Source organism: Melanerpes formicivorus, unplaced genomic scaffold, assembly GCF_026170545.1.
Source record: "Melanerpes formicivorus ecotype bairdi unplaced genomic scaffold, bMelFor1.0.p_v2 SCAF_1, whole genome shotgun sequence".
NCBI classification, from domain to species: Eukaryota; Metazoa; Chordata; class Aves; order Piciformes; family Picidae; genus Melanerpes; species Melanerpes formicivorus.
This window is the reverse complement of record NW_027142353.1, coordinates 53,813,589-53,834,806: the sequence shown is the minus strand read 5'-3', so window position 1 is coordinate 53,834,806 and position 21,218 is coordinate 53,813,589. Positions and strand designations below refer to the sequence as shown.

At 41.7% G+C, this 21,218-nt stretch overlaps 1 protein-coding gene across 4 annotated transcripts in view; it reads left to right on the top strand.

The window, feature by feature from the left end:
• WASF3 (WASP family member 3) overlaps positions 1 to 21,218 on the top strand; it is a 92,026-nt gene that overhangs the window by 67,082 nt on the left and 3,726 nt on the right. For 3 of the 4 annotated variants that reach the window (XM_068143566.1, XM_068143557.1, XM_068143576.1), the window contains 6 exons: positions 1,979 to 2,113; positions 3,767 to 3,920; positions 5,995 to 6,112; positions 14,114 to 14,289; positions 18,025 to 18,288; positions 20,762 to 21,132. In XM_068143566.1, coding sequence (XP_067999667.1) covers positions 1,979 to 2,113; positions 3,767 to 3,920; positions 5,995 to 6,112; positions 14,114 to 14,289; positions 18,025 to 18,288; positions 20,762 to 21,132 — 1,218 coding nt within the window. Of the gene's footprint in view, positions 1 to 1,978; positions 2,114 to 3,766; positions 3,921 to 5,994; positions 6,113 to 14,113; positions 14,290 to 17,028; positions 17,196 to 18,024; positions 18,289 to 20,761; positions 21,133 to 21,218 lie in introns of all 4 variants that reach the window. The other variant, XM_068143586.1, reaches the window with a different exon arrangement.

Here is a 21,218-nt window from a genome sequence, read left to right as displayed (position 1 = left end):
CCGTAGCTTGGAATAGCCTCTTCATTTGCAGCAACTAAATCAAATGGAGATTATAATTGAATCTCAGCTATCTGCTGGGAAGCACATAGAGAACACTCTTTAGTGTGAAGGTGAATCTGAGAGCGCTGGCACAGATTGCCTAGAAAAGTTGTGGAGCCTCCATCTTTGGAAGTATTCAAAGTGTAACTGAGCACAGTCCTGGGCAACCTGCTCTGTCTGACCATGCTTTGAGCAGTGAGTTGAACTAGATGATTTTCACCCTCAACTCTTCTCTGGTTGTGTGACTTCTGTTTTGGAGGGGGAGAAAATGAGGAGCAGGTAGGCAGCATGCCTTGCCTGTCCAATTTTACATACATATGAAAGCAGAGTTGGGGTACACCAAAACATCATAACATTTTTGGGTTGATTATTGGCTAGTCATACACTTGGTGAAGAAATCTATTACTGCTTAAGTCCTCTACTCCAAGCAAGGCAGTCAAATTATATAAATAGAATATTATTTGTAATTCACACACAGTGCTTTCAGATATTGTTTTAGTGGTGGTGTTCTCTTCCCTACTCCACCCCCTCAAGTAAATGATCCAAGAAGGAGTCAGATCCTGTTGGCTTCCTAAGTGTGGCTATTTTTTTCCTCAAATTATGGTCTCCAGATGTTCACAGGATGGACTCTTGACTGAAGTTTCCACTACATCTGTACATGGAAATTACATTTGGTTGCAGGACCCAACTTAGAATGACAACAATTTCTTTTGATTTGGAACTTAATACATATTCTGTATTACTCCAGCTATTAAGCAAAGCTTCGCTTTCCCCTCCCCTTCATTTAATCTCTTCAGTCTCCTCGTGATACAGGTCACGACAGGATCAGTTTTATTCACAAATAGGGTTTTAACATTTGCTTTTTCTCAAAAAGCATGGTTAAATTCAGGAGTCAGAATTTTGCTTTTCACACATGGAAGTGTGGCTATCTTGAGAAGAGTGCTGGCAGCAGGAATTGGAGGTAGAGAATTTGAACAAAGCAGCGGTATCTGGGTAGGAGGGACTGGGATAAGTAGGTGTGGTACTATCAGCTGAGGGAGTAGGAGCAAAGAATTTGGGTAGAATGTGAAGATTACAGGGAAAATTCTGGGGTGGAAGTGTTAATTTTGGAGATTCTGATCTGAAATGCTCAACCAGTCCAGACTGGGGCAGATGAGGAGTCAAGCTGGTTGGGAGGTCTAGGCAAGGAATGGGCATGCATGAGGATCTGTCCGTGTCTGCTGTATCACTTCTAGGGTAGGCTCTGAGACAGAGATCCGAGGTGGACTATCCACTGTCATAGTGACTGATAAAATACAGCAGCTTGAAAGACAGGCTGAAAAGATTGTGCTGTACCAAGTCCAGACTGGCCATGGGTAAATGCCTCACTGCTGCCATACTCACCTCTCAAAAGATTCCAGTGACAGCAACATGTGTACAGTGAGCATTTGTAGAAGTGGGCGGGCTGCCTTGCATGAGGATCCTGGGTTTTATTTGTTTTACTTTGCCTTCATTTTGATGTTGGCTTTTGCTTATGCTTATAATTAAATCTTAATGACTATGAATCACAAGAGTTTAGATTTCAAAGTTTACTTTGGAAGCTTCTACAGACAGCAGTAACTTTCGTGGGCTTTTATTTTCATCATCGGGGCAGGTTTCAATGATCGCTTATGTGTCACTTGGCAGTAGTTCAGCTACATATGGATTAAAATTTGAAAGTCTCCCAGTTTTTTTATAGGTAGAAAACTAACCAGGATGTCCAGGAGAACAGAATTCAGGCAGCATTTATGGTGTATTTTGAGATTTTTGTGCAAACCTGCTTGCCCAAAATTTTGTTGAACGACAAACCATTGTTACAATCCTACAGCTACTGCGTTTGATTATAACTTCATGATATTGAAGCCATTTGTCTTTTGTAAGGCTTTAGCGAAGGGTTTTCCCTGTCTATTTTCCTACACAGGCAAACATGCTGAAGACATATTTGGTGAATTGTTTAATGAGGCCAACAGCTTCTACATCAGAGCAAATTCCCTTCAAGACAGAATTGATCGCCTTGCTGTCAAAGTTACCCAGCTGGATTCAACAGTAGAAGAGGGTAGGTAATTGCATGGAAGCAGTGAGCCAGAAATGATGTTGACAAGACCACAGCATTTAATTACACAACTACCTCTGTCTTTTCAAAGCGATCCTGAACTGATATTTCATCTTGTTTTCGCAGTGAGGCAAGCTGGGAAAAGCCATGTTAGCAGACCGAGACAAAATATTCCAGAGTTGTATAACTGTCTTCATTTTTGAGTTAGTGTTACTTCAAGAAGCCTCTGTAGTAATGGAGCCATTAAGATGCCTTTTTCACAGGGAAAACGTTTAGTTTGTGAGTGTAATGAATCAGAAGTGAGTAAATCTAGACCTTGCTGGAAGTAAGTCACAATATTGGAAAAAACCTGAAGCAGCAGATCTATTTATTTCTCTGTCTCAGGGTAGAGTGGTCGTAAACTATACTAGTAGTGTCTGTTCTGCAGTCATTTTTATTCTCATATTGTTCTACCTCTGTGTGCATCAACTGGGTGAAATCCTCCATGGAGTTCTGCTCACTAGAAACAGTATTTCCCTTAACATACTGACATATTCTCATGTGTTCAGTTATTTGCTCCATAAATGCACACCAAACCCAACAGATCTAAGTAACACACTGCTTGAAGGTGCATATTTAAATGAGAAGGTAAAACCTGTGTCTCTGTCTAGCTCTAAAAGCTGTAACACGTATGTTTGCTTCCACATTCAGTTACATCTGGTCCAGTGACTGCAGGTATTCCCTGCTTAGATGATTCCTGACATCTGGATCAAGTGCAAAAATGGGGGGTGCCATTGTTGATAAGCTACTGAAGATCTCAGTGCAGTCAAAAACATGTATATCAGGTTGCCTAGGAGTGGAAGATTATATGGAGAGCTTACTATCATTTCTTAATTGTTATTGGCATTATCTGGATCTTTTTTAGCATTGGTCACTCCATTTATGTTAAGGGTGAAGGAAAGCCTTGCTACAAGTGACAGGAACAAGTAAAAAACAACTGAGATCTTTCATTTGAAATGAAAGACTGAGAAGACTTAGTTTTGTTTCTCCCAGAGGTGGACATGAAGAGATAAACTAGAAGTATGTTACTGGGCTGTATAATGGCAGTTAAGTATTTCTCTCTCTAGAGAGAGATAAGGAAAGGTTAAGATCAAGTGATATTCAATTATATGGAAAGGTTTTGGAGGTGAAAAACTGTAAAAGATGTGGAACGCTCTCACAGGAGGTTTTGGAGGCTGTAATTTAAACTTCGATTGGGATTGAATGCATATGTAATTGTAACACATGCTGCACCAGAGAAACAGCAGCCCTTGTGATTTGGGCTCAAAGCAGCCTTTCTACTTTTAGAAGTCCACATTAAACACCATGAAACGAGATCATTGGACATCTGCATGTGATGGGATTCTTGCATTCTCTTCCAAGACATAGTTTGTTGTCCCATGATTTTAAGTGAGATTCTGTACCAAGTGAGACTTAATTGATTTACTATGGTAATTCTTATATGCCTTTGTGCTTACATATCTGGGTTGTCTGCTGAAGAAAAAGCTTCCAATTCTCCTTCTGTATTTTGGGGGAAATATTTTATACAAGATATTGTATAAAACTGAGCTTGTTGAGCTTGTTTATCCACTTATGCTAATTTCAGAACTGTGATAACTGTATTTTTGTTTCTGACAGTATCATTACAAGATATCAACATGAAAAAAGCATTCAAGAGCTCCACAATTCAAGACCAGCAGGTAGTTTCAAAGAACAGCATTCCTAACCCAGTGGCTGATATTTATAATCAGAGTGACAAACCACCACCTCTGAATATTCTTTCACCTTATAGGTATGGAAGCATTGTTTACATTCTTGTACTTTCCTCTTTGTCTCCTCTATGCAGAGAATAACCACAACAGAAGGGAAAAGCTGTACTGGTTATTGAGATTTGTTTTTGCAGGGTCTTCCCTGTCTATGGAGACAAAAATTGCTGCTGCCAGACTGAAAAGTTGTAAGCTGTGCTTGACAAAAGTTGTCATAATTCAGCCAAAGTCATTATAATTCAGCACAAGTGTTATTTGGCAGCACAGGATCAGAGAGCAAGGGCAACTGATTATGTAAAAAGGGAAAAGAAAATTAATATACTAAATTGCTCCCTTTAGTTCATGTATCCAGAAAGTTGGATTCGTTGCTTTTGCCTTCCCTCTATTCTCCCTCTTACCCACAACACACACAGGTGTGCACACACAATCTTTATCTTTTCTTTTCCCGGTTACTTACTGGTGAATAAAAGATCAACAAGCAGGATTTAGTTTCCTGTTTCTTGGTCCTTGTTCCTTTAGGTTTATTATTGTGCATGAAAATAATACAATACAGCTGTCTGAAGGGTTGTGAACAACACGTATTTTACTGTGTCCTTCCACTCTTGAGGGGTACTAGATCACGAAGCATCTGTGTAAAGCAGGAGCTCAATCTGCAGTAAATTGTTTGAAATTGTTTTAGGAGTGACACAGAAGAGCATTTGCAGCGTATTTCATTCTTAAGAGCTTTTTTCTTGGAAGGTAAAACTGCTGAATTTGTAGCTGAAGGACGTGGGTTTTGCTGCTGCTGCAGCCAATTTTGTGATGCTTTGTTTAGAGGATCCAGTCAGTAAGAGTTGCTATTGATCAATTGTTCTGCACAGCTATGTTCCAATATGGATCTGGATGATAGTGTCAGTGACCTTTATTGTTATTCCTGTTTTGTTAAGGATACTTTAGGGATATTTACTTAATTATATTTCTTGGTAAGTCTTTTACATCTGCTGAATTTGAATTGGTTTGTATTTGCCTTAGACAAAGGTTAAATGAACTTCAAATTGTAGTCAACCACAGCTGGAGGGGTGGAAGAGTGGCCTGAGTACCCTATGCAGTAGGATAGATGTCTGCAGTGAAGAGATCTAGCACACAATGTCAGGGTTTTGTGGCTGTACAACCAGACAGCATACCAGATCTCCTCTGTACCCTGTTCCAGTGGTTTCAAGGTTTCCATGTGCTGGATCTCAATCACTTTTGGTCTTGCTGATGGAAACTGGCACTCAGCTGTCATTAAATTTTCCCCAGGAAGGAATTAAGAACCCATAGCCAAAAGGGATTCTGAGAAGGACACCAGTTTAGCAAGTGAGACTCAGGTTGCTCTTAACACTGTTGGCACCATGTTATCTTCCTCTACATCCATTGCTTTCCAGGAGTTTAAAATATAAGAAGCTTTCCTATTTTCAGGCCATGGGGTCAAACCAGGGTTTGATAGCATGCTTTTTCTTTTGTGGATTCTTAGTTTGAGTGTCTGTGGCTCCTGATGACAATTAGAGGTGTCACGCTCAGATCAGCTCTGTCTCCAATCCTCCTAGAATAGTCTGGTAGGATTCAAACTCTTTCCTAGCCCTTCCCCTAGTTGGAAGAGTCCTGCTGAGAATTGTGACTGTCTTGTATTCCCTGTCACAAGGGCAAAGGTACTAAGACCTGCTTTGTTCCTAAACTCATCTGGATTGAGCCAAATACTCATTTTCCAGTTATTTTGAGATTGTTGAGTTCCAGTCTTATGCTCCACTATCCTCTACACATCCTGTCTTGGCTCTGATCTTGCAGCTCCAATGAGTTTCACTCTGGTGAGCTGGCTGATGTGGAAGCCTAGCCAATTCCTGCTAAGCTCTGATGAGGCCTGGGAGTGTCTCCCAAAGTCTGTGGATTCTACTCCTTTCCCCTGAGATTCTTGGCAAAAATCAAGCCAATTGTAAACTGTAACTACCAAGGATGGCATTTGATGGACTTGGCATCATATGATGCAATAAAGCTGAAACTTGGATGATTGTCAAAAGTGAGTTTTCTTAGTTTGAAAAATACTGGTTCATATTTTCTTAGCTTTTCTTCTGCTGTTATTTCCAGGGATGATAAGAAAGATGGATTGAAGTTCTACACTGATCCTTCCTATTTCTTTGATCTTTGGAAAGAAAAAATGTTACAAGATACTGAAGATAAGAGAAAAGAAAAGAGAAGACAAAAGGTAAAAGCAGAAACATGATAGCAAATGCATGTATTACAGGTTGGTGTATGGGTATCCAGGATTTGCTAGGTCACACTTAGTGGGTGTGCGTGGAAACAATATTCCTCTTTATACGCGTCTGTAGAATCAGCTGCTTCAGTTTTTATAGCTCATGCTGACTATCTCAAAAAGTTGGCAAATTGATTTTTAGGAGGACTGTTAGTTATCTTCCAAGACACTTTCTTTAATCCTTTGCCAGTATCTGCTTATTAGTATTCAGCAAAATGTCCCCGTTGTGCTTTGGAGGAAGACACCGTGATTTAAGAGGGCAGGGAAAAAAAAGAGGAGTTTGTGTTATGGCTTCCTTCATTTTCATAAGTTCTTTATCCAGCACCATCAGCTCCTGCAGCAAAACGTGAGTGCATCCACAAAGAAATACTTTGTTGGATTTTTTTTTTCCTTCCTAATGCCTTGATAGTAACTCTTCACTTAACTATGCCTGTTACAAGTTAGTAAGATTATAACACACAGCAAAATTGCTGCAACAAGTTCAGCAACAAGAGAAGATTAATTTTAGGAGTAATTTTCTTTGTTTCCTCTAAGTTTAAAACCAATTAAAAAAAGGCTTTTTCGTAGAAAAGTGCCTTCAGTCCTTCTAGAATGTCTTCAGCAGTTGGATCCAAGATGTGTGTTCTCATGCATTCAAGATTTTCTTCATGGATTTTAATTCTGAAGGAAGAAAGCAGTTGCTACTTTTGCAGCTTCTTTGGGGTCATTTTTTCAATATCAGATCTGAGGGCTTTAAGATATTTTGAGAATAATTATGCAAAAACACCCCACAACATCGACAAAAAAATCAACAAAAGACCCCCAAAACTTTGAAGCAGTGACTGCCTCTCTTACCTGGCAGAAGGTGCCCTTTTAGATGGGTTCAGTGAGAGATAAGAGATTTAAAAAGAATACAAACAAGACACAGACTGCTCAGAGGAAAGAGAAAGAAGCTACTTATTTATCTTTTCTATTAGAATACCTATACATAGAATCATAGACTTATAAGGTTGGAAAAGACCTTTATAGATCATTGAGTCTAACACTGACCCAGCTACCATGGCCACTAAACTATATGCTGAAGAGCCACATATACCTCCAGGCATGGCAGCTACCACCTCCCTGGGCAGCCTGTTCCAACAAGTTACCATTCTTTCAGTCAAGAAATTTTTCCTGATATCCAATCTAAACCTCCCCTGGCACAACTTAAGCCCATTTCCTCTTGTCCTATTGCTAGTTACTTGGGAGAAAAAAATAACACTGGCCTCACTACAGCCTCCTTTGTGGTGGTTGTAGAGAGCAGTAAGATATATGTGGATGTATAAACAATATCACAGTATAACTAAGGTTGGAAGAGACCTCAAGGATCATCAAGTCCAACCTGTCACCACAGACCTCATGACTAGACCATGGCACCAAGTGCCACGTCCAATCTCCTCTTGAACACCTCCAGGGATGGTGACTCCACCACCTCCCCGGGCAGCACATTCCAATGAATCTCTCGGTGAAGAACTTTCTCCTCACCTCGAGTCTAAACCTCCCCTGGCACAGCTTGAGACTGTGTCCCCTTGTTCTGGTGCTGGTTGCCTGGGAGAAGAGACCAACCCCTTCCTGGCTACAACCACCTTTCAGGTAGTCATAGAGGGCAGTGAGGTCACCCCTGAGCCTCCTCTTCTGCAGGCTAAACAATCCCAGCTCCCTCAGCCTCTCCTCATAGGGCTTGTGCTCAAGGCCTCTCCCCAGCCTTGTTGCCCTTCTCTGGACATGTTCAAGTGTCTTGATGTCCTTCTTAAACTGAGGGGCCCAGAACTGGACACAGTACTCAAGGTGTGGCCTAACCAATGCAGAGTACAGGGGCACAATGACTTCCCTGCTCCTGCTGGCCACACTATTCCTAATGCAGGCCAAACAGGTAGCATAATATAGTAGCATACATACACATGTAATATATGAGTACCATAATGCCTAATATGTGAATATACATGCTAAATTATATTTGTGTATATACATCCTGTGTATGATGTGTGTATATTTATCCTAATATGCACGGTAGCTGCTAAGAAATCAAATTGTAGGCCCTGACTGGGAAGTCTACTAGTCTACTTTTATGAAATACTATTGATTCCTTTGTTCCTGTTGCTAACCAAACCTTTCTGATTACCACATTTTTAAACAAACCTTAAAGACTTGGTTTAACTAAAGTTTTTGGTGAATTAATAGTTTTCATAGAATGGCTTAGGTTGGAAGGGACCTTAGAGATCATCTGCTCCAATATCCCTGCCATGGGCAGGGATGCCTCTCAGCTAGACTTGGCTGCTCAAGGCCTCATACAGCCTGGCCCTGAACAGCCCCAGGGAGGAGGCATCCACAGTCACCCTGGGCAGCCTATTCTAGAGTCTCACCACTCTCAGACTGAAGAACTTCTTCCTAAGATCCAATCCAAACCTACTCTCCCTCAGCTTAAGACCGTTTTCCCTTTTCCTATTGCTTAGCCACCCTTATAAAAAGTCCCTCTCCAGCCTTCCTGCAGGATTTCTTCAGCTATTGGAACGCAGCTATAAGGTCCCCACCCCGGAGTCTTCTCTTCTCCAGGCTGAACAGCCCCAGCTCCTTCCGCCTGTCCTCACAGAAGAGGTGTTCCAGCCCTTGGATCATCTTTGTGGCCGTCCTCTGGACTAGGTCAAATAGCTCTGTGTCCTTTTTTTTATGATGGGGATACCAGAACTGGACACAGTATTCGAGTTTATAAGTTCTGAAAGAAACAATCAGGTCTTCCAGTTAGGAGTATGACTCCAAAATGCCTTCTGTTTTGAGAGGCATCTCAGTATTGAATATTAGAGTTGAAAGAGCTTGAGTAAATATTTTCAGCACGTTGGCCACAACAACCCCATGCAGTGCTACAGGCTGGGGTCAGAGTGGCTGGAGAGCAGCCAAGCAGAGAGGGACCTGGGGGTACTGATTGATGGTAGGCTGAACATGAGCCTGCAGTGTGCCAGGCAGCCAAGAGGGCCAATGGCATCCTGGCCTGCATCAGGAACAGTGTGGCCAGCAGGAGCAGGGAGGTCATTCTGCCCCTGTACACTGCGCTGGTTAGGCTGCACCTCGAGTACTGTGTCCAGTTCTGGGCCCCTCAGTTTAGGAAGGATGTTGACTTGCTGGAACGAGTCCAGAGAAGGGCAACGATGGTGAGGGGTTTGGAACACAAGCCCTATGGGGAGAGGCTGAGGGAGCTGGGGCTGCTTAGCTTGGAGAGGAGGAGACTCAGGGGTGACCTTATTGCTGTCTACAACTACCTGAAGGGAGGTTGTAGACAGGCGGATGTTGGTCTCTTCTCCCGGGCAGCCAGCACCAGAACAAGAGGACACAGTCTCAGGCTGTGCCAGGGGAGATTCAGGTTGGATGTTAGGAAGAAGTTCTATACAGAGAGAGTAATTGCCCTTTGGAATGGGCTGCCTGGGGAGGTGGTGGAGTGACCATCATTGGAGGTGTTCAGGAGGAGACTTGACAGGGTGCTTGATGCCATGGTTTAGTTGATTAGGTGGTGTTGGATTGGTTGATAGGTTGGACGCGATGATCCTGAAGGTCTCTTCCAGCCTGGTCTGGTCTATTCTATTCTATTCTATTCTATTCTATTCTATTCTATTCTATTCTATTCTATTCTATTCTATTCTATCATCTAAAGCAAAGTACTGGAAAATATTCACAGGGTTACTTGTATGATAGTATGCAAATGTATATGCAAAGTTATAATCCAGCTATATTCTCAGTGTGATAAGGCACAGAGCTTGTTATGAGACTGGAAACAATTAAAGCAGCTCTGATTCTCTGGTTTAGTTGTTGAGGTTTAGAATTTAATTCATTATTTCTTTATGAAAAATACACAGGGATAATTGCACCCTTGGGGTTTTTACCTCCCACCTTTTCCCCCTTCAAATTTAGATCTTTTTTTGGTAGAGAAAGGGATAAAACGAAACTGTCAACTGCTATTAAAATAAAATAAAATCCAATTCTGATTTAATGTTAAAAAGGAGAAAAAAACCAAGCAAAATCTTTTTAAAAGTAGAAAAGAATATTGCTTGATAATTTTTTGGGATAGTTTTAGGGAGATTTTTAGAAATCCACTTTATACATCAAATTTAATTTCTGTTTGTATTTTAGGCAACACTTCTCACTTATTTCCACCCATGGTGTATTGATTGTGGATTTTGGCTCATTGTAGTCTACAAAGCAGATATAAAATAAGCTGAGTTCCAACCCTATAGAATTATAGCCATCCATAAACAAAAACAATAATTACCTTTTGATTACTTCTACCTCAAGTGCTGTTTGATCTGATTAAACAGATAATAAGAGCAAGTATGAGGAAAGCAGCATGGATTTCAGTTTGCATGGACAGCTGTCACTTTGACAGGAGAAAAAAATCTGACTTTTGGTTCTCCAGAAGCTGGTGTGACAAATGAGCTTTGTATCATCTGGAACCTTTAGAGAGCTGGAGGTTGGGTGAGATGTCTCACAGGCACTGTTCATTACACAGGCTGCTTAATGGATTCTGCTTTTCTTTTGTTCTTGCCTCTCTGCTAGCATTTGCCAGGAATTAATGCAGGGCATCTATAAACAATTTCCTGCCTGAAGTTGTGTTTTAAATCTAAGTGAGAATTCTGTATGCAAGTTGAACTCTACAGAGGCACAAAACATGGAAGTTGTTGAGAAACTGTGCAGCTGAAATAGATGTGTATTGTTTAGCAAATTATGAACTAGACATCCAAATGCAGATGCAGTCCTGCTAAGCTAACTAAGTCTAGCTGGGTTTTAGCCTCTATTTTTCATGCAGTCAGTGAAGCCTGAGAGTACTCCTTGCACCAGGGAATTAGTTTTCTGATGTTATTTTGCTAATTTGCCTTAAATGCTTGAGCTGTTGCAGCAGCAGGTTTGTGAGGAGTTTCATTTTCTTGCCTTCAAATGCCCCATTTGTTGTCTCTGCATTCAGTTAACTGCAGAGATTCAACACAGGCTTTCTCTGTTTTGGCTTTCAAGTGAACTTTTGCTCTGAAAAGAACTTACTTTAATTATTTAAGTTTGAGAACTGTACCAAATCCTCTCTTGCTGTTTGGTGGGGTTGGCTTGGTTGGTTGGGCTTTTTTGTGGGGTTGTTTTTGGTGGGTTTTGTTTGGGTGCTTTGGGTTTTGTTTGAGTGGTTTGGGTTTTGTTTGGGTGTTTTGGGTTGGTTTGTTGTTGTTTAGTTGTTTTGGTTTGTTTCTGGGGGGCAAGTGGTTTCTGCCAAACTCCCAGTAGATCAGCACCTAAGAGTCAAAGTTAATATTGACTTATGCATGTACCAGTAATAGTCTGAACTGAATGACTGTAGTAGAGAAAAGGAAGGTTATTGTTTGACTTTATGGTTCTCAGTTTTTATTCTGATGAATGTTTGTTTAAGTAGCTGGAAATCTTTATATTTGGAGGGCTTTACTTTAACAAAATCATTCTCCATTTCTGGTGATGGATAGGATCTGAAGTCAGGGAAATACTCTAGGCTCATGCTTCCAGTGTTTTGAAAATATTGCAAGTACTTACTGAAGCTACTTCCTGTTACTAGCTCCTGCTCTTTATTAAGATGCCTGAAATATAATTTCCTAACTCTTGATGCAAATATCAGAATTAACTTAACTCTGTTTTAGGGCTGAAACGTGTCTGTGTTTGCTGGAATAATTTCTTGCCAACAGCTGAATGATGTACCTGTTTTCTGGCTTAACCCACAGCATCCACTTGTCTGCCACAGCTTCTATTACACTCATCTAAAGGATATAACTCTCCTTAATATTGCTGGGCTTACCTAAGAAATATCTCTAACTAGTTATTTTGAAAGGTATCAGCTCCCTTAGAAATATTGTCATTGTCCTAAGGCCCTGAAACTAGGGTTGTCACCATTGTTTGTCAAGGTAATTAAAGCACTACTGGAACAATGTAAAACTGCTCTGTTTGAGGTATATGTAGTTAGAGGTATATATAGTTTTGTCAGCTGCTAGTAATTGGCCTGCCCCACTGGTTTTGAAGAAATAAAGTGTTATAGAATAGAATAGAATAGAATAGAATAGAATAGAATAGAATAGAATAGAATAGAATAGAATAGAATAGACCAGGTTGGAAGAGACCTTCAAGATCATCACGTCCAACCCATCAACCAATCCAACCCACCTAAACAACTAAACCATGGCACCAAGCACCCCATCAAGTCTCCTCCTGAACACCTCCAATGATGGTGACTCCACCACCTCTCCGGGCAGCCCATTCCAATGGGCAATCACTCTTTCTGTATAGAACTTCTTCCTAACCTCCAGCCTAAACCTCCCCTGGCACAGCCTGAGACTGTCCTCGTGTTCTGGTGCTGGCTGCCTGGGAGAAGAGACCAACCTCTGCCTGTCTACAACCTCCCTTAAAGTAGTTGTAGAGAGCAATAAGGTCACCCCTGAGTCTCCTCTTCTCCAGGCTAAGCAACCCCAGCTTCCTCAGCCTCTCCTCATAGGGCTTGTGTTCCAAACCCCTCACCAACTTTGTTGCCCTTCTCTGGACTCATTCCACTAAGTCAACACCTTTCCTAAACTGAGGGGCCCAGAACTGGACACAGGACTCGAGGTGTGGCCTAACCAGTGCAGCGTACAGTGGGAGAATGACCTCCCTGATCCTGCTGGCTACACTGTTCTTGATGCAGGCCAGGATGCCATTGGCCCTCCTGGCTGCCTGGGCACACTGCATCATAGACATCTATGATGTACCCTTTTGGTGAGACTGGCTTTCTAGCTATTTCTAGCTATTTATCTTTACTTTGGAGGTAGAGAATCAGCAATAAAATGTTTGCATATCAGCATTTTACAGACCTCAAGTACAAATGATTATGACCACATTCATGGAATATCAATATAATTACTTAACAAGGAACTATTCTTCTAGCAGCCCAAAATATAATATGGATTTGTTAATAAGTAAAACATATTTAACCTTTATTAATTAGTGTGCTAAGATGTGGGCTCTAGAGGGAATCAGAAAAAAAATCCAATACCTTCATAAATGCTGAAAAAAAGAGCAGCACAAATCTCCTCCTTGGTTTGGATTGAGCAGACCTTATTTTTTTCCCCTACTGAAGCAGCAATATAGTTTTTATATTCATACCAAGTAGTCAAAAGTAGGTGAGAGAAGTCAGAGAGGTGTGGAAGCGTTGAGCTCACTGTTAGGGAATCTTACTGATGGATAAACACTGACAGTGATTTGGCCTGATATTATATAGAAAGATTTAAAAACCTAACCAGGCTGATTTGTCATGAAGCTGTCAAGCACTAATATATTACTGGCCTGAATATTACTGACACATTCAGAGAGGATTAGTGTCACTCATTTTTATGTAAGATAATGGGAAACAATGATGAGGGAAAACTAGGAAGAATTTCAGTACTTAGTTCAAAGAAGGTGGAAGAAACTCAAACAAACAAAAAATGCTTTCACCTAAACTATGAAATAGGGAAGGGTTTCAAAATCTTCCACGCTTCACCAAGGCCTCAAGTGATTGTGACCTTAACAGGTAACCAAAATAACCCTGAGCAAATGCAACACAAGACAGATTTGCAGGAGAAGGAAATTATAGGTGGCACAGGTCAGTCTAAATAAAGGGCATGTGATGTCAGAAGAATTTAAACTTTGTGGTGTTTAAAATCAGTCACATTTCTGATTGAGAAGAGCAGCAGTGCCATATCACAGCAGCATGTGCATCCTACAGAAGGAGGGCAGAGAAGCAGTCTTACTACTAATGAGGTTGATAGCATAAGGAGATATTTTCATTTTCAGTGCAGAGAAATTGTGTGAAGACTTGGCTTCATCTGTAAATCTGGTCTTGTTTTCATGCACTCTAACTGCGTGTTAACCAGCTTTTTCCCTTTCCCTGTTTTTCTCTCTTTGCATGCTTTATTTCTTCCCTCGGAACATTAGGAGCAAAAGCGTATAGATGGCACCACCCGTGAGGTGAAAAAGGTTAGAAAAGCCAGGAACAGACGCCAGGAGTGGAATATGATGGCATATGACAAAGAGCTTAGACCTGACAACAGGTTGTCTCAAAGTGTGTACCATGGAGCGTCTTCCGAGGGATCACTGTCCCCAGATACTAGGTCTGTTCACGGCAACTTTGTTTGTTATACCGCAGTTGTATGTTCAGACATGCTAAGTAGAGTTAGGTGGGATTGCAGGCCGGGAGTAGTTAGAATGGACAAAACGTATGATGCGTGTTCTAAAGTGCTTCTCAAAAGTGTTTAAAGCACAAATAGCAGGCTCTGTAATGCTTTGGTTTTCCTTCCTCAGCTTCAGATGAACATTTTCTTCTCATAACATTATGCACTGTAGTGAGATGCTTGCTGCATTTGATCGTGAGTAGTTGTAGTTGCAAAAGCATTTCACACGGAATCACACAGAAACCTTCAGGTTGGAAGGGACCCTCAGGATCACCAAGTCCAACCAATAGCCCTACTCTACAAGGTTCACCCCTAAAGCACATCCCCAAGCACCACATCCAGGGTTGGTGACTCAACCACCTCCCTTGGCAGCCCATTCCAATGCCTGACCACTCCTTCTGTGAAAATGTTTTCCTAATGTCTAGTCTAAACCTTCCCAGTTGCAGCTTGAGGCCATTCCCTCTTGTTCTATCACTAATTACCTGAGAGACCAGCACCAGCTTCCCCACAATGTCCTTTCAGGTGGTTGTAAGAGAATGATGAGGTCTCCCCTCAGCCTCCTCTTTTTTAAACTAACCATCCCCTGCTCATTCAGTCGCTCTTCCTAAGATTTATTCTCCAGGCCCTTCCCCAGTTTCGTTGCCCTCCTCTTCACTGGCTCCAGCACCTCCACATCTCTCCTGTATTGAGGTGCGCAAAACTGGACACAATACTCAAGGTGTAGACTCACCAGAGCTGAGTACAAGGGGATGATCACCTCCCTGCTGCTGCTGGACTCAACATTTCTAATACAAGCCAGGATGCCATTGGCTTTCATGGCCACCCGGGCACACTGCTTGCTCATATTCATTTGCTTGTCAGTTAGAACCCCCACGTTCCTTTCTGCCAGACAGCTTTCCAGCCACACTTCCCTAAGCCTGTTGCTTGGGGTTGTTGTGACCCAAGTGCAGGACCTGGCATTTGGCCTCATTGGTGTCATCTGTAAACTTACTGATGACACACTGTCTCCATCAAGATCATCAATAAAGATTTAAGTCTGCCTCTACAAGGTACTGTCAGTACCCCTTCCTTTGTGTCTAGATTGTCACGTTATGAGGCTGATAGCTTAAATATTTTCCTGTGATCCGCTCAGTTGAGCATACTTTTGCCTCTAACAGAATGCTTGAATGGGAGAACAGTTCAGCTTTATGGATGTCTAAAAAGCAAGCTATGAAACCAGATGCAACGTTATCACTTGTCACAGCAGAACTCCCTGCTTAGGGACACGCAGCAGAATTCATCTTCATTGACTGAGACTCCCTTTGAACTCAGTGAGAGTTGCCTTCTCCTGCTGTGCACAGAAGTCTGAATTATTTTTTTTCACTAGAGGATTTTCCCACTTTACTTCTCCTGTTGGGGTTAATTTCAAGCAGTAATGTTAGGAATAGAATCTACTGGAAAAAGTATGTGACGAATTAGTGTTTCAATTGTTGAGTGGCCAGGCTGAGGAAGCAGCAACCACAGCAGATGTGCAGACTCAGGCTTTTAGTCTGCTGTCTAGTGGAGTTTAATTAAAATAATTACAAAAAAAAAAGAAAAGAAGAAAAATCTCATCAGACCTTTGTATATTTAATGTTTTGGTGTTTGTGAAGAATAATAATCTTGTAATTGAAAGAAAAAAATGGAAGAAAGTTGCTACTTCTGCTTCTATAATATATATTCAGACCTCTTTTCTCTGAAACATTTTAATTACCAATTATTTTTTTCCCCTCCATGTTTTCTTATTAAAACCATTGCCTTAGTATCATAGTATCAGTCAGGGTTGGAAGGGACCACAAGGATCATGTAGTTCCAAGCCCCCTGCCATGGGCAGGGACACCCCACACTAGATCAGGCTGGCCAGAGCCTCATCCAGCCTGGTCTTAAACACCTCCAGGGACGGGGCCTCAACCACCTCCCTGGACAACCCATTCCAGGGCCTTCCATTTGTCAGTATGTAATGTTTGACTAAAGCTATCCTTTACACAGATTAATGTGGTAGAATGACATTGATGTTCAGCTAGCAAGTGCAAGATAGGGAATTTTTTCATCATGAATTTGTTTCTCATGTTTCAAATCTTTCTCTAGCTTTAACACCTTTCCCCCCCCAGGATTCCCAGGTTGAAGTAATTGTATTAAAGTGATTTGTTTTTACCTCCCAGCAGCTTCACCATGTGTTGGACTCTTTGCAGACACTCAGAATATTTGCAGTCTGTAGGATTTTATTATTAATTTATTTTGGTTTTAAGTGGAAATTATAGGGTGCATCATTATGTTGGACACAGGTGTTGTGGTACGATATAACTTGAAGAGTTAATTTTGTGAGTGGTAATGAGGTGCAAAGAAGACTCTTCGAGTTTTATCTTAGGACAGTCTTAGCAGTAGGAACCAGGCTATAAAATACCCCATACACGTGGAAAAAATCACTGGTTTAAAAGACTTATTTGTGCTGACAGCTACTGCCTCAGCAGTCTTTTACAAATAAGGTCCCAAAGAAGTTGTTTTGGCACTGTTGTGATTCTTATTTAATGCTAAAGTAAAACAACCCAAACCCTCGTGTGTCTTCCTTGCTGATTTAAAGACTAGTGCATTAAATTTTCACATCCAAGTGTCCAGGCTGTGGCAATTGTTAATGTATTTGTTATACCTGTTGTACTTCAGAGAGAGAAACACAAGCTGAATCCAAACAGAAACCAGCAAATTAATGTGAGAAAAGTCAGAACAAGAAAAGAAGAGTGGGAGAGAAGGAAAATGGGCATTGAGTTCATGAGTGACGCAAAGAAAATGGAACAGGCAGGAAGCATTAAAGAGGACAAAATGCCCAAAGGGTTTGTTATTTTGTTTTACTCAAAGCCCTGGCTTTTTGTTGCTTACCTTGCTTCCAGTCTTACAGATAAGTGCATCAGTTTACTGTGTTCACTAAAAGCCAGGCTGTACCATTGCTCATTACTAAACCAACCATTTGCAGTAATGGGATGAAGAGATCCTTTTGCTCCCTCTCTTGGGCCTATTCGACAGAGCATCCTCGACTTTGTATCTTTATGAACTCTCTGCTCAACTAATATTTGCATTTCCCAGTTTCTCTAAGCCTTTCCAGCAAAATTAATTGTGCAAGCAATCAAAAGCATTTCCTAACTTTTGAAATGGGCTTTCTCTGCTTTGGTGAAATACATCCTGCAAGTGCTTGTAATGTTGCTTTCCCTTTTCTGCTGCATTTGTTACCTTAAGGTGAACCTGATTAAGGAGTATGACTTCCTACTATCAAAGTCATTGGCAGAAACAATATGCCTCCTTATGGCTAGTAACATATTCTAAAGTCTGGTGAAAGGTCTTACACTTCTTTTGTAGGATGTTTTGCATGCAGCTAATATACTGAAATATGGAAAGTGTTCTTTTATGCTGACTTTTAGACTAATTTGTTTTCAAGTTGTGTTAAGCTGAACCATGATTTTGTTTGTTTGTTTGTTTTGTTGTGTTTGTTCATGATTTTTTTTTTTCCCTGTGGACTTGCAAGTGAATGGTGCTTGGTAAGCAGGGAGTCCTGTTGCAAGAATAATTCTGACTGCATTCCTTTTAGCTTTTCTTTGTGACCTTTTAAATCATGCCTTGTTTCACTCGCATAACCTGTTCTTCTGCATCCATTTACTTTGACTGTAGGTCTCATGCATCTGATGTTACAGACTATTCTTATCCTGCTACTCCGAATCATTCCCTCCATCAGCAGATAGCAATGCCTTCATATGGAACAGGAGATGGTCCACAGTACATGGCAGCATCCCAAAGCCATGAGCATGAATACAGACCACCTTCCACCACTGTACGACATGCTACTCTAAACAGACCTCAGCAACCACCTCCACCTCCACCCCAGCCTGCAGATGGCCAACATAGCTCAGTACCTGTGGTACCAGCAGAATATGGGTAAAACTCCTGGTGTCTTCTAGTCAATTCTGGACAAAACTAGAGGGATGCATGTCTTTCATAACCACCATGACATCTGATGCATACACACTGAAAGACCCCAAATAGATTAGTTATCAGTCTGGGGAGGACAGAAAAGGAATTGGTGTAATTTCTGTGTGTGAAGTGAATTTAAGTAAAAGCAGAAATAATGAACTGTGTACTGAATGTGGTGAAATCAATCTGCTTGCAAAATATTGAGTTCCTAATGTAGTATTAAGGAAGAGATAATTTTCCTTTGAAGTGGAAAATGGTTCCAGCATAATTTGTGTAGTATCTTAAACTTCAGGAAATGTGCAGAAAAAGTGCCACTGAATGTGATTAATGTGGCAGTCTGGGTTGCGTCCCTGAAATGTTTCTTTAAAGGAGTTTATGACAGAATTGGAAGGCATCTCCTCAGACCCAGAATCAAGTCTCCTACTGCCACAGAAAGCTCTGTAATCCAAGCTATGAATTTGTCAAACTCCCACGTAGATATTTTGACTGAATGCATGCTGAAGGAAGACTTGCTCCCTAGTACTGGCTGTTGAATAGCAAGAAAACATCTGTTTTCTGACCAGCCTGTGCCTGCTTGTTCTTTTGCTTAAATATCTGAAACTTCCAAGGTGTAACCCTGGGAAAGCTGTAATCATTCCTGCTGCTGCTGTTTTAAACTAAGCAAGCCAAGGTTTTTCAGCTTGACTTGATGCATCCTGGGAAAGCATTTGTGTGATTCATGACTTTTTATGCTGTAGTCATGCTACGACTGACTGCTCCAACCTGAACTTTCTCTGTTATTTCCAGTTTGTAACAGAAAGACTTGTGCTTAGTCCCCAGGTACATGACCACTGCCAGTGTTATCACAATTGTCATACATTCACAGAATCATAGAATGCAATAGGTTGGAAGGAACCTCTAGAATTCATCTAGTCCAACCTCCCTGCAGTAAGCAGGGGCATACCCAACTAGATCAGGTTGTTCAGAGCCCAGACAAGCCTGACCCTGAATGTCTTCAGAAACGGGGCCTCCACCACAACCTTCCTGGGCAACCTGTTCCAGTGTTCCACCCACCTTAATAGTAAAGAACCTATTCCTATTGTCCAATCTAAATCTACCTTCTCTAGTTTAAAACCACTGTCCCTTGTCCTAGTCCTACATACCTTTTTAATCCCTCCCCATCTCTCTTGTAGGCCCCCCTTCAGGTACTGGAAGGCCACTATTAGGTGTCCCCAGAGCTTTCTCTTCTCCAGGCTGATGAGACCCAACTCTCAGTCTGTCTTTGTAGGAGAGGTGCTTCAGCCCTATGATCATCTTTGTGGCCCTCCTCTGGAGCCTCTCCATCAGGTGCACGTCCTTCTTGTGGTGAGAGCCCCAGAGCTGGACCAGATCACAGCAGAGTGGCGGAATCACTACTCTTAATCTGCAGGCCACTCTTCTTTTGATGCAGTCCAGGTCACAATTTGCCTTCTGGAATGCAAGTGCACATTGCTGGCTCACGTCCAGCTTCTCATCCACTGCTGACAGTGATTTTCATCTACCATTGACAGTGATGACATTCAGTGATAAGTTGACATATATCACTGAATGTCATCAGTAACTTTCCTTCAATCTTGTCTCTTATATCTAGTACTTTACCTGTTTCATAACTCTTAATTCCCATTTTTTCTGCTTAAAAATTCTTTTAATGGCATTTTAACAAAGAGATCAGCTCTTCTCTGTTCCTCCTCTTGAATAAATAATTGGAATGAATCAGTTTAATTACATAATATTTAAATCAATAAACTTGACTAAAGTCAAGGGAGGGCCAGGGATGTGGTTGAGGTCCCATTCCTAGCGACATGCAAGATCACGCTCGACGTGGCTCTGGGCAGCCTGATCTAGTTGGAGGTGTCCCTGCTCACTGCAGGGGAGTTGGCAAGATAACCTTTGAGGGTCCCCTCCAACCCAATGCAATCTGTGAATCTGTAAAGAACCACCTGAAATGTATGACAGACCTTTGGGTAAACCTTGTCATTCCTACTTTGCATTGTGCTTCATGCCTCTATCTTTTATTGTTTATTAATGTTGGCTCTAATGCTTGCTCTTCTGTGGAAGTTATAGGCTTAGTCTACAGGTTTGGTCCCTTCTTCACAGGCATTGTGCTTCATGTTCTCACAGAGCAGATGTGTGGCAACAAGCATAGCTTTATGCCTAACTAGGCAGGACTGTTAAGTTAAAAATCTCATTCTGGAGAGCTGGAAGAACACTGTCTTTAACTTTGTCATAGGCTTTAAATCTCAATGTATTATCAATATTTGCCAGTTCATGTGTTTATAATCACTTTCATGTTTAGCTCAGCAGTTCAAATTCCTTTGAATCTGGTTTTAGCTGAGGTTGGATGAGAGCAGTTTAAGGGGTGGTGATTCTCTAAGCCCTGACTTCAATACATGAAATGTTTTTGTTTTGTTTTATATAGGATGCTTCCAGCTCAGATGGTGGATTATTACAATCCTGCAGGTCCTCCCCCTCCTCCTCCCCCCCCTATGATTCCTTCAGCACAAACTGCATTTGTTAGTCCCCTTCAGCTTCCCGTGCCACCTTCCCATTCTGGACTGGTGACGGGCTCTACATACGCAGCTACACATCCTCCTCCTTCTAGTGGGCTTGTTGTCACTGCTCCTCCTCCTCCCGGCCCGCCTCCTCCCCCTCCAGGCCCTCCTGCTGCAGGTTCATCCCTCTCTTCCTCCCCAATGCATGCTCCCCCAGCTACAGAGGCAAAGCGCCACGAACCCGCGCAGCCGCCAATAAGCGACGCACGGAGCGATCTTCTTGCTGCCATTCGGATGGGTGAGTCAGCACTGACTTTTGGATACTTTTGGTTGATTGGTTGGTTTGCAGTGAAAGCAGTGTGTCTTCCAGTGATCTGAGTTCAT